Source organism: Cervus canadensis, chromosome 2, assembly GCF_019320065.1.
Source record: "Cervus canadensis isolate Bull #8, Minnesota chromosome 2, ASM1932006v1, whole genome shotgun sequence".
In the NCBI taxonomy this organism is placed as follows: Eukaryota; Metazoa; Chordata; class Mammalia; order Artiodactyla; family Cervidae; genus Cervus; species Cervus canadensis.
This window is the reverse complement of record NC_057387.1, coordinates 25,349,602-25,363,418: the sequence shown is the minus strand read 5'-3', so window position 1 is coordinate 25,363,418 and position 13,817 is coordinate 25,349,602. Positions and strand designations below refer to the sequence as shown.

General features: G+C 46.1%; 1 protein-coding gene across 1 annotated transcript in view; it reads left to right on the top strand.

Moving 5' to 3' along the window:
• The window catches only part of PTGFRN (prostaglandin F2 receptor inhibitor), an 83,997-nt gene that overhangs the window by 36,999 nt on the left and 33,181 nt on the right, over window positions 1-13,817 (top strand). Inside the window, exons 3-4 of the mRNA XM_043459758.1 lie at window positions 2,590-3,003; window positions 9,189-9,569. Coding sequence (XP_043315693.1) covers window positions 2,590-3,003; window positions 9,189-9,569 — 795 coding nt within the window. The remainder of the gene's footprint in view (window positions 1-2,589; window positions 3,004-9,188; window positions 9,570-13,817) is intronic.

The following is a 13,817-nucleotide window of genomic DNA, read 5'->3' as shown; positions in this document are numbered from 1 at the left end:
GTGTGTGGTGGAGAGTCCAGCTCTGAGCCAGGTTGCCTGCGCTTAGTTCCATGGCTGGCTCTCCCATTTGTCACCTCTCTGGCTGTTTGTATGCCCCATGCCTCAGCTTCCTCCTCTGGAAAACAGTGCCTCCCATAAAGGTCAAAGTGAACTGTTGTTATTTAGCCGCTAAGTCTTGTCCAACTCTTTTGCGACCCCATGGACTGTAGCCCACCAGGCTCCTCTGTCCATGGGATTTCCCAGGCAAGAATACTAGAGTGGGTTACCGTTTCCTTTTTCAGGGGATCTTCCTGACCCAGGGGTCAAACCCACGTCTCCTGCATTGGCAGGCAGAGTCTTTACTACTGAGCCACCAGGAAAACCCCCAAGGTGAATTAGCACATGTAAAGCCTCAGCAGTGCCATAGTAAGCACTCAGGCAAGTTAGAGATGAGAGGGTGGTGGTCAGGTGGACACTGTTCATATTTATGGGAATAAGAGATACTTTGAAGCTCATGTCTTTCTCTGTGCCCTTCATGACTTAAGTACCTGTGTTTTCTAGAAGTCGTATGGGTCATATGTAGAGAAAGAATGATGTGGTCACTGCAAGCTGGTGGGCCTGGCTATGCAAGTAATCACACCTAACATAGCTGGAATGTTTGGGTTTGTTTGTTTTTTCATTTTCCAAGTTCTATTTGATTTACTCACCCATTCAGTTCTCAATCAAATGAAGAAGAGACGGCAGGGTATTTCCCTAATTTACACACAAGGAGACGAAAAAGCATAGGTTAATTACTTGCCTAAAATCACACAGCTAATTGGTAAATGAACAAGAACAAGCAATTTTAATTTGAGGCTAGCAAAATAGAAACATTAGTGTTGTTATCATTATTACTTAATTATGTTTTTATTTGTATCCTGCCTTGTTCCAAAAAGAATTATGTAGGGGTAGTAGTGTATTAAATGATCAAGAAAGCAGAAAATGTACATGATGATATAAAAAGAAGGGGTTGATTCAGGCATTCATTACTTCTATAATGATTTCTTGAATCCTACCATATTCCAGATTCTGTTCCCTGACTAGACTCATGAGGGGATAAAAACAGCCACTTCCATTATGCAAGCATTAAAATGTCAAATCTACCTCTTCCATTACCTCTTCTCATTCCTATACAAAAATCAAATATGTCTTTTTAGAACAAAGTCTCATAAGGCATTCTTGCATTGGAGTTGAGTAATCCATTGCTTCCGTCGTCATCACACACATGCTACACGTCCATTAGATCAGATACACACTTGTCTCCATGTGCGATGCTCATCTTAAGGAGTTGGAGGCTGCAGGAGGAACCTCCTGCCCCCTGCCCCAGTATCTTTCTGTTTCTTCTCCAGTCTCTGGAAGGAGAAGCAAGGAGAGACTTTCCTCAGGGTCAGGAAAGCAGATGGATGGCCATGAATGAGCCTGGCTGGCTGCCCAGATGGAGCCTCTGGTGGCTGCCATGCATGATCTAGAGTCTCTCTGGCCTTCAGCTTCACAGGTCTTAAACTATATCCATGGCCTCAGAGATAACTGATCTTGGGAACGGAGTCATGTTAGCTGGACTCACAGACTGATGTATATACTACAAAGTCATTAAATATATTCATTTGCAGTAGAGATAGGACTTTGGGATATGTCCTTCTAAAGATGTAGCAGTTTTTTCTGTTATTTAAAGTAGTCCTTTTTCAAGGACATTGAATTCATTTCCTAGTGTGGAATGGCAGGAACACCCAAGGAGATGGTGCACAGTGGTGTTTGGGGATTCTCTCGGCCAGCCCTTAGGCAAACCTAAGAGGTGGTGGTCCCTGCAGTCTCTTTGGGAGGGGCCTCCTCACTGCTATATCCAGTGTGGCTTCCCTTCCTCAGGAGCTCTCACCAACACTTGCCTGATCTCCTGCCCCCTTTTCTAGACTATAGAGAGACCCGGCCTTTTCCCAATGGGTCCTAATAATTAAATAGCTGAGGCTTCAGTTTTCGTTTATGGGGTCCTACCCTGCAGATATCCTCTTCTCGATCTAGTTATTCTTAGGCATTGCCTAGACCTGGAGGCGCAGGAAGTTCTCCCACGCCTTAGTGCTCTGCGGATTACACTGCTTTAACTTCTAGAAGATCCCCCAGGCTCCCTACTCCAGCTTGTGTCCCAACAGATACGTTGGACAGTCATGGCTGGTTATCAGTGAGTACCAAGCCCTGTCCTGGAACCTTCCCTTATAACTAGTTGAATTCTCAGTCAGCTTCCTGAGTTGGGTCTAGTTGGCATCCCATTTTAGGAGTGAGGAAATTGAGGCACAGAGTGGCTTGCCTAAGGGTGACAGAAGTGTAGCCCAAGACACAGCTTCCCAAAGGGAGTTAGCACCGCCCAGTTCTAGCAGGGGGTCTTAATAGTGCTGCCTCGTTTGTCAAGTCAGAATGTCGGCTGAGATGAGAGGTGTAGTGAAATGGGCAGATGGGCCCATCTGGGCATTAGAATGGGGGAGGGGAGGAAGAAATTGTCCCTCAAGACCTGGAGGTTGGCGGGCACTTGCCCAGCGCTTGGGGCAGCAGTGTTCTGACCGCTCCGCTGTCTCCCCGCAGTGCTGCCCGACGCCCTGCGTGTGGCCGCCAGCCCTCAGCCCGCCCCGGGCCCCAGCCTGCGCGAAGGCGAACCCTTCGAGCTGCGGTGCGCGGCCTCCAGCACGTCGCCGCTGCACACGCACCTGGCGCTGCAGTGGGAGGTGCGGCGCGGCCCCGCCCGGCGGAGCATCCTCTCCCTGACCCACGAGGGCAGGTTCCAGCCCGGCCCGGGCTATGAGCAGCGCTACCGCGGCGGGGACGTACGCCTGGACACTGTGGGGAGCGACGGGTACCGCCTGGCCGTGTCCCGGGCCCTGTCCTCCGACCAGGGCTCCTACAGGTGCATCGTCAGCGAGTGGATCGGAGAGCAGGGAAACTGGCAAGAAATTCAAGAGAAAGCCGTGGATGTGGCCACCGTGGTGATCCAGCCAACAGGTGAGCTTCTGAAAATTGCATGTTTTAGACCATTTGCTGCTGTTGTTTAATCACTCAGTCGTGTCCGACTCTTTGCGACCCCATGGACTGTAGCCCACCAGGCTCCTCTGTCCATGGAATTTTCCAGGCAAGACTACTGGAGTGAGCTGCCATTTCCTTCTCCAGGGGATCTTTCCCACCCAGGCATCTAACCTGGGTCTTCTGCGTTGCAGACTGAATCTTTTCCACTGAGCCATCAGGGAAGCTGGGTAAAGAACTAGGCCAGAGCCTTATTCCTCTCTGACAAGGTTTCTCCTCCTCCTGGGAGACCTTCTGTTGATGGGTGAGGGTATAGGGTGGTGTTGATGGTTTGGAAAGGATGCATTTGTTTTGTGCCAAATGCCAAGTTCTGCTCTGCAGCTGCTTTTTCTCTGGATTCGTACCCATGGGAAGCTGCAAGTTACATAAGACACTAAGAGAATTTTGTGACTGAAAGATTAAGTGCTTTTGAGTGCCAGGACAAGGTCCAGCCTGGTGTCCAGAGGGGCTTTGGGGTGGGGCTGTCCCCACCTTGCTCCTATGGCTTCATTTTGTTTGGTGTTTCCCAGTCTCTGGATCTGCCCTTCCCCACAGCTGCTGGGGGTGTGTTTGGCTCATCCCCAAACCTCTGTCCGACCTGGGTCCTCTAGGCCTGCCTTTCAGGTCACCTCTGATGTGACATCCCCTTGTAGGTGAGGGATCCCCTAGGGCTGGGCCTCTTATCTCCTTGAGGACACAAACCCTGGAAGCATCCAACTCTGGGGTCTGTATGCAAGTTGTTTTTATCTGTGAACCATCTTTTTAAGAAACAATAACCAAAAACCTTCTTACTTATACTAGAGAAGTAATTAAAGAAATGCAAAATGCATTTCCAAAAGCCCATAAAAATAAATGAAAAACAGGAAAAACAGGCCATTTTTGCCTCCAGTGTCCAGCAGACATGAGTAGAGAACCTACTGTGTGCTGAGTTCTGTCCTGGGCTCTGGGGTCAGAGATGCTTGAAGATCGTGCCCAAGCCTCACAGAGCTTCTGGCTCGGCAGAGGGAAGGTGTAAAGAGACCTTCTCAGGGGGATGTCACTGCTGCGGGTGGTTGGAAGACTTGGTTTGCTGGGAGTCTGACATTGCCAGATCGCAGAGTACTTTGCTGCTGTTGCTGCTGTCTCCTGTTTTGTAAACTGGGAAGACCTTGGCTGGACTCGTTTCTTGACTGTAAACGAGAGAGCATGGCCGCTCTGTCGCTCAAATGGGAAGGAAAGCAGGCAATGATACACTTGGGAAATGTTTTTCCTCTGCAGGCCGTGTTGTCCTGAGCACTTGCCTCTGAATTTACACCACAGCACAAAAGCTGAATTTGGTAAAAGCAGGACCAATGTTCTTGACTGTGGCAGTCAGGCAGGTTGGAGGTGTTCTCGCCGACAAGAGGGGCCACAGGTTGCACTCAATCTTGATTCTCCTGGCTGCCGAAATCACTTTCCAGATGGATTGAGGTCACCTGCCTTTTCGGAAATGATCTGTCAGGAATCTGACATAAGAAACCTTGGATGTTCGTCTTGCATCAAACGACTATTTTAACAGGCTTTTGAAAGGGTTAAGAGTTTCAGATTTAGCAAATGCAAGAATTCCAATTGTAAAGTTTTTTTTTTTTTTTTTTAAATTTCAAACAAGCCACAAAACCCAGAGTGTAGTTTTAAGACTTGAACACTCTGAGCCTATTAGGCAGGCAGTAGTATCTGGCTCTTACTCAAGCCTAAGGATTCATAGCCTTTTGTGCATGGGTGTCTTTGATAGTCCTTTGAAGCTCCCAAGCCCTTTCTCAGAGTTAATATATTTTAATTAATAAAATACATAAAGAGGATGACATAGGAAAACAGTAACATTAAAATAGTTATCAAAATATTTAAGATAAATTCGTTGTATAACAATATAGTGTTTTATTGCATATGTGTGTACGCAGTTGCTCAGTTGTATCCAACTTTTTGTGGTCCCATGGACTGTAGCCCTCCTCTGTCCATGGAATTTTCCAGGCAGGAATACTGGAGTGGGTTGCCATTTCCTACTCCTGGGGATTTTCTTGACCCAGAGATCAAACTGCATCTCCTGCATTGGATTCTTTTACCACTGAACCACCTGGGAAGCCCAGTGTTTTATTAATTCCTTAAGTAATAAGATAGAGTGGCAGACCTAACAACTACTGTAATTTCTGATAAGTGATGAATATAAATAATATTTTAAGATATCTGCAACAATTGAAATGTAATGTGAAAATATCTGTGATTTCTATTGGGAGCAAGATCCTAGGGACAGATAATACTACACTGGTTTGCTTAGTTTCATAATGAGAAGAGATGCCGTCTTTCAGGTAGAGGTTAGTAAAAGAAAGGCAATTTGTTTTGACATCCATGTCACAGACGCCTTAAATTCTCTTTTGGATCCCGGGTTAAGAACCACCACACTAGAGTGATGGTCTTTCTCTCATTTTAAATACTTGCATTCTCCTTAGCTAGCTTTTTTTTTTTTTAATTGGAGTTTATTTGATTTACAATATCATATTAGTGGTGTTGGAGAAGATTCTTGAGAGTCCCTTAGACTGCAAGGAGATCCAGCCAGTCCATCCTAAAGGAAATCAGTCCTGAATATTGTTTGGAAGGACTGGTGCTGAAGCTCCAATACTTTAGCCCCCTGATGCTGTGAAAGATTGAAAGCAGGAGGAGAAGAGGATGACAGAAGATGAAATGGTTGGATGGCATCACCAATTCAATGGACATGAGTTTGAGCAAGCTCTGGGAGATGGTGATGGACAGGGAAGCCTGGTGTGCTGCAGTCCATGGGGTTGCAAGACTTGGACACGACTGAGCAACTGAACTGAACTGATTAGTTTCACAACATTGTGGTTCAATAGTTTTACAGATTTTACTCCATTCAAAGTGAAAGTGTTAGTCACTCAGTCATGTCCAACCCCACGGACCGTAGCCCATCAGCTCCTCTGTCCATGGAATTCTCCAGTCAAGAATATTGGAGTGGGTTGCCCTGCCCTTCTTCAGAGGATCTTCCTGACCCAGGGACTGAACCCAGGTCTCCTGCATTGCAGGCAGATTCTTTACCATCTGAGCCACCAGGGAAGCCCCATCTACTCCATTAAAGTTATTTTAAAATATTGGCTCCATTTTCTGTGCTGGGCATTACATCCTTGAATCTTACTTACTTTCTACTTAGTAGTTAGTACTTCTTGCCTCTTGATTCCCTGCCTCTATCTTTTTTTAAAAAAAGTATTTACTAATTTCTATTATTTATTTGGCTGTGTTAGATCTTGTTGCAACATGCAGGATCTTCAATATGTCATGTAGGATCTTTGCTTGTGATGTGCAGCCTCAGTAGTTGCAGCATGCAGGCTTAGTTGCTCTGTGTCTTAGTTGTAGAGTCTTAGTTCCTCGATCAGGGATCGAACCCAAGTCCCCTGAATTGCTAGGCAGATTCTTAACCCCTGGACCACCAGGGAAGTCCCCCCTTCCTCTATCTTGCCCCACCACCTCCCCCACTGGTAACCACTAGTTTGTTCTCTGCATCTGTGAGCCTTTTTGTTTGTTTGTTTTTGTTATATTGTTTGTTTTATTTTTTAGATTCCATTTATAAGTAAAAACATATAATATTTGTCTTTCTCTGTCTGACTTACTTCACTAAGTGTAATTCCCTACAGGTCCATCCATGCTGTTGCACATGGCTAACTTTCATTCCTTTTTATGGCTGAGTAATCCATTGTCACCCCACTCCAGTACTCTTGCCTGGAAAATCCCATGGACGGAGGAGCCTGGTAGGCTGCAGTCCATGGGGTCTCGAAGAGTCGGACATGACTGAGCAACTTCACTTTCGCTTTTCACCTTTATGCATTGGAGAAGGAAATGGCAACCCACTCCAGTGTTCTTGCCTGGAGAATCCCAGGGATGGGGTTGCACAGGGTCGAACACGACTGAAGTGACTTAGCAGTAGCAATAATCCATTGTATATATATATACCACATCTTCTTTAACCATTCATCTGTTGATGGACGCAGGTTGCTTCCATGTCTTGGCTATAGTAAATAGTGCTGCTATGAAGTTGTCCGTAGCTAACTTCTTAACTATTCTTATTGCATTCTTATGATAAATGGCACAAAGTGACTTACATGGTGGGGCTGTACCCTGTAGGTGACAGTAAACCCCTCTGTGTTAGGAGTGGTCTGGTTAATGCTGAGCCTGGTGTCGTAATTTACAGGGTCAGTTATATCCAGGAGGAGAAAGCCTACACCATCACAGACTTTGTCTGAAGTCCCCTGTATGAGTCCCTAGAACTGATTCCTTTTTCCCTTCACCATACTTCATCCTGTCCCAGTAGTGAACTCTCCAATCCCATAGAACACGTGAAAAACTGTGCTGAGTGATGTGACGAGATATTTAGCCACTTGCAGAGAAAACAAATTAGAAAGTGAACTATATTATTACAGAGATGTCACTATTTCTAAACGCAAGAATCCATTTTCTCCATGCATGCTGTCCGCAGTTGCATACTGGCCACTTCTTTCCTCGGCTGGCTCCCTCCTGGGCCTTCTTTTACAACTGCTGTAGTGGTGGCTGGCAGAGAGCAACTCTGGCAGTATTCCAGGGTCTCTGACCATGGTTGCACATTGGGTGGTTCAAACGGCAGCCTGGGCTCAGAGCAGCAGTTTCCTGACTCCTCTCAAACGATATCTCATATTGTTTTTGGCTCCTTTAAAGGGGTGAAGGAGGAGGAAGAATTTGGAAGAAGGTGGGTGGTGGTGAGAAATTAGACTTTAAATTCCTTTTTCTAATACTATGCCTACCTTGTTTTCTGTCTTCATCAAAGTGAAGCTTGAACTTGGCCTGAAGCTCTTGTTTGAAATATCATCAGTCTTTGGAAAAATCTATAATGAAAGTCATTTACTTCAAAGCACATGGGTTCGTGGGGTTGGGTCTTTTCTGAACCAAGTGCCAGCGTTTGTTGCTGAGCTGACCCAGGTCCGTAGCTGATGCTGAGTGACTCTGGCTGGAAGACCAGGCCTGTGCTCTGCTTCCACTTGAATCCCCTGGGAGGTGTCGACTCCTCATCATCTAAGCAGTTGTTCCCAGAGCATTACCACGTGTTGAATGTTTTTCTACTATGATTACAGATGTTCAATTTCATTGCAAAAAAATCCCTTGAATAAAATAAAATGTTTCCATGTAAAAGCCTTGACAGGGGCATGCTGACACCAGATCTGCCTGGGGACTGTCACACCAAATCCTTCAGTGCTTCATCTAAATATAGTTTACTTTTAATTATCCACACTAATGAGAGAGGGCAGTGGCATCGTCCAGAAATCACTGTGTTTTGGTTTTAGAATATCCTTTATCCTTGACTTGAAGGTGGGGGTGTAGAGCGGAATAAATGATGCTCTAAGTACATTGCATTTGGGAGACTTTGACCTGCTAGGCATGTTGTCTGGTTTCCCTTTCCCAGTCCTTCTGTTTACATCCCTGACCCTGTTTTACCCAGAGGATGGTTTTTTTTTTTTTCCAGAGGATGGTTTTACCCTCACTTCTACCCTCCACCTCCTAGCCCCCGCGTGACAATATGTACCTGCCAGAGCTGAGCTATCCTTTCTCTGAAAGTCACCCGTCTATCATGCATATGGAGAAAATATAAATTTAGTTTTGTGATGTTCAACAGAGTTGTTTTCAAATGATAATGTGTGTAATGATGGTGTAACACTTAAGAGCAGAGTCCCTAGAGGCAGGCAGCCTGAATTTGAATCCTAACTCTGCCACATAGTAGCTGTGTGACATTGGGCAAGTTACTTAATTTCTCTGTGGTTCAGTTGCCTTATTGGTAAAATGGAGATGATAATAGAACCACCTCGTAGGGTTGTTTTGAAGATGACATTTATAAAGCACTCAGAAGAGCCTGGCATATAGCAGCATCTAGATAAGTGTTTGCTGCTGTTACTGTTTTAATGAAATAAAAAGAAATACATCGTTCATTTATTCAGTACATTTCTCAAGCACGTAAAACTGTACAAAGTCTCCTAACTTGAATGTCGTACATAAGAAGGTAAAAGGAGGTGATCTAAGGGGATGGGGTGGAAGTGGCAAATGTAACTGAGATTATCTCGATGTCCTTGTTTTTGGTTTTCCAGTTCTCCGAGCAGCTGTGGCCAGGAATGTGTCTGTGGCTGAAGGCAAGGACCTGGGCCTGGCTTGCAACATCACCACGGACCGAACGGACGATGTCAGACCCGAGGTGACTTGGTCCTTCAGCCGGACGCCCGACAGCACGTTGCCTGGCTCCCGTGTGCTGGCTCGGCTGGACCGTGACTCCCTGGTGCATGGCTCTCCTCACGTGGCCTTGAGTCACATGGATGCACGCTCCTACCACCTACTGGTTCGAGATGTCAGCAAAGAAAATGCTGGCTACTATTTCTGCCACGTGGCGCTCTGGACCCCCGGATACAACAGAAGCTGGCACAAGGTGGCAGAGGCCGTGTCGGCCCCGGCTGCCGTGACGGTGACCTGGCTAGGTGAGTGGTTTTGGAGGGTGGCTCTCCACCTCGCTGGCTTAATCCTTCCCCTGGGGTCTGGAGAGGAGTCAAAGAGCTGTGTGTTTTGCATTATTGTGGCATTCTTGATATCCACAAGCATACTTTCTCCTGGATAGATCCCAAGCTGGGGAGGAGAGAAAGCAAAACTGGCTGAAATAGAATCTGGCAGTCAAGGGAAATGTTTAGATGATGTGCCCTCAGTTGTCTCAATACCCTCATTTGAGAGGATACAGTTTCCTTTTGTGGTCAGAGATTTGCAGGGTCGGGGGTCCTGCTGATTGGCTCTTTGAAATGGATCTTTGTTGGAGGGAGCACACTGCCATTCTCCCTCTCTTTTTCCTAGACTCCTAGGTATTCTCTGGCAGGAGCTGCTGCTTTTCTAAAGCCCAGGGAAGAAAAAGAATTCCTTCAGTTAATGGAACACAGTTTTTTCACTGAATGCCCTGGCATCCCAAAATGATTTTTTTTATTTTTTTGCAGATAGCAATGAAACAGGGCCTTCCTGCCCCGCCCCGCCCTCCCCCCCCCCCCACCGGAGGGTTCTCTCCCCAAGTCCAATTCCCGGGGGAGAAGCAGAGTGGCCCTCAACTGTTGCCCACCTTGCCACTCATGCAGTTGCTTCTTGTCATACATATGAAGGTCATTGTCATAGCCTTTTTTTTTTTTTTTAACCACTGTCATCCTCCCCATCTCTTATTTTTCTGAGTGCTTTTCCTGATTTTGTTACCATCTTGTAATTAATTGCAAGTGACCTTAGGCAGGATGGGACCAAGTGGAGTGTGGAGCGCCTTGCTTCCCATGTCCATTACTGCAAAGATGGACACAGGCTTGTGGGTCAGCCCCTTCCCTGTTTTGAACTTGATCTCTCTCCTGTCCTCTGACCATTCTAAGCCCACAAGAAGGCATTTGGCATTGCTCTACTAGGAGGTAAAACAGATCTTTAAAGGCTGGGAAATCACTTCCTCCTTTGTGTAATGCCATACATCCTCGCTCTGTGAGCCCCAGCTCATTCCTCAGCTCTTTCTTGTCTCTGCATTGAAACCTCCTCCCAGGCTAGTGACACATTCACTGTCTTGTTTCTTCCTAATAAGCCATTATTTGGCAGAGATGGGGAGTTGGCAAGTGGGGACAGAGGGGGGCAGGGAGAGGAAGAGTAATAAGAGAGTAAGCAGAGGGTCCGTCCAATTCAGAGCAAGATGAGGCGGGGTGTTAGTCATCCCTGGTAGCAAAGTGATTCTTTGATATCTGCAGAGTGAAAGGAGTGGGGTTTATCTGGTGAGCTTTTATTCCTGCCGCCTGAACCCTGCGCAAAGAGACTCACTATGAAGTACTGAACTGGAACAATGTTAGCCCAGCTAGAACTCTCCTTAGCAACCTTCAAAATAAAACAGATGTTGTCAGCAGCGAAAGAAGAGTTTTCATCTCTGGAGCTGAATGTGTCTCGGAGCCCTGATCCTCAGCGCATTGTGCCTGCTGTCAGATCCCGTCCCTGACTCCACCCCTCCCCCACTGACTTAGAATCACAGCTCCAGCGGGTTTTTTTTCTTTCTCTCTCTCTCTCTCTCTTTTTTTTTTTTTTAAAAGAAAGTGCTGCCTGCACTCCAATTTGAGGGCCTCTTTGAAGTCCTCCTGCATTGATCCCAGCCTACCCTGGGGGGAGATGGAGGGACTGGCAGGAAGAGGATGGGAGCTCTGAGAGGGAATGGGCTCTTTTAGCTGGGAGGGGTTTGTTGGTGGCTGTGTTCTCCGGAAAGTGGGAAGAAATAAAGAGCCTAAATTGTTCAGTTCAGGAAAAGGTTCAGTTATTCTCCTAAGGGTCCAGCACCGCTGTTGTGAAAGCGGTCAGTGTGCTTTTCCCTGACTGACCTACCCCCCCCGACCTCCACCCCAAACCTTTGCAAGTAATGGACACTCGGTCAGCATTGGGCAGATGGGGAGCTAAGGCAGCACCAACACACAGATATGTTAAAATATGTGCATCGGAAAAGAAGAATTGCAAAGAAAGCAGTAAGTTCAGCTCAGAATATTCAGAGGCACATGGGTAAACCTGCCAGGAGTGTAAGCGATATTCTTGTCTTCCCTTAAATCTCCCCTCCTTCCGTGTGCCTGCAACTCACGCCACGACGCTCCCTGGACATTTGTCAGAAGGCGAGTTGGGCACGAGTATAGCAGTAGACCCTCCCCCCGGACCTCCCAGAAGGATTCTCTGCCCGGCAGAGAGCAGGCATGCCTCAATACTATGTGACGTTCTCTAGATTTACAACATGTATGCATATACATGTCGATCCCATGCCACATGCGACTTGGGGCCTGTTGGAGGTGACTGAGAGGTGGCGCTAAGACAGGAAGTATTCTGTTTATATAGGTCATCTTATGTTGTGTGACTGGAGTGTTGTCACAAAAGAGCTCTTGAGAAAGCCGGCTCCCTATGCAGGTATGACTCAAAATGCTTGGTTTTGCTACTTAGACCAATTAAAAATGATCGCTACCATGTGTTGAACACTTACTGCATGCCAGGGACTGGGCCAGAGGCTTTACATGCATTAAATATTTGATCCTCATGATAGTGTGAGTTAAGACACTGTCCCAGTCCCCATTTGAAAACCACTGATTTTCGTTTTGCTTCCAGTTATGAAGGGCAGGAATTAGGGAACGAGTCAAGGTTCATCTCTGGTGCACATGGTGACAGCTAGGACAGTTCGGAATGGGGATCCCCTTCCAGATGGCTTTCTCATGCATGTGTCACCATATTCTGGGGCATCTCTGTCCCCACATGGTGTCTCATCCAGGCCCTGTCCATGTGGTGCTTTTTACGGCACTATCTTCTCAGGACGGTCATGCTCCTTTTATGGCGGCTGACTGCCAAGACACAGGAAGTGAAAGTGGCAGACTAGTTAAAAGCTATCCCTGGGACTGGCACAACACACTTCCACTGTTTCCTATTGGCCAGGGCCACTACAGAGTTTGTCCAAGTTCAAGGGAGTAGAGAAAGAGACCCCATCCCTTAATGGGAGACTAGCAAGGTCATTTTGCAAAAAGGGCATGTGAAAAGGGAAATGTTACTGCAGCTCTCTTTGGAAAATAGCATCTATACAGTGGTTAATGCTTGTTTCTTTTATTTCAAAAGAAATGTTTAGAATGGCTTGGACAGAATTATGGCTGTGGGTCAAGTCTGTTCCAAGTGTTTTTATCTTAAGGGGCGTCTGTCCCAAGTATTGTCATCCTGCGTGGAAACATTTTGACTTTGGGAATCAGCTTGACTCCTGAAGCTCAAGAGCATAAAATCCTGAAAGCTGGGTGGTTCTTGTTCTCATTTGCTTGGGGTTGGTGCACTAAATCGGTGAGGGGTTGAAGCTGATTGGAGTCTTCTCATGTTCACTGTATTAACCAGACAGATTAGGGCAAAGACATGAATGGGTCTGTCAAGTCCAAGAGCACTTGTAGCATCTGGGAGGACTATGATTTTTCTTAGAGGGTAAGAAAAAGCCTCTTTACTTAGGATGGATGTCCTACTTTTGAAGGGAAAAAGATATAAGTTGGCTTGCAAAACGAAGTCCAATTTAAAGCAGGAGGCACAAAAATAAAATCAAGATCAAAAGGGGTAAAAAAAATAATCAAAGAATAGATATGGCAAGATGGTTGGGATGAATTAGTTATTGCATTTGAGCACTGAATTTGCCTCTGAAGTTTTGGAGAGTTGAGGCAAAAAGAGATGTGATTATGCAGTCCTCTTCTGATGAGGGAAAACAAATAAAAGAGAAACAAATTTTTTCTTGGCACTGAATATATTGCGTGCTTTTTCTTTAAGGGCATCGGATAACATAACAAGCAGTGCTTTCAACTGTTCCTTTACAAAATCTTTAGTGATTGTTTAAATAGATGTTTCTTATATCCATTCCCTATAAAACCCAAGGGCATAAACCTTAAGTGTGTGAAGGAGTTTTTGTAAGAAGCTGAGTTACTACGGAGGACAAATGTTGCCTTGTGTCTATCCGATTTAGTATATGGCTAAAACTATAGAGAATCTTGAGGAATGGCTGGTTAATCTGCATATTAAGCCATCTCACTCTGCTATCAGATGTCTTAAATGAGCCCTTGGCAAGAGTTGGATACTAATCAGTTCATGGTTGAGCTGTCTGCCCGAAGTCCCAGACTTCCGTGGTGTTAATTGGAGAGGGTTCCACCGGCTTCAGATTGGAGAGCAGGAGGAGGCAGAGCCGAGTTCTG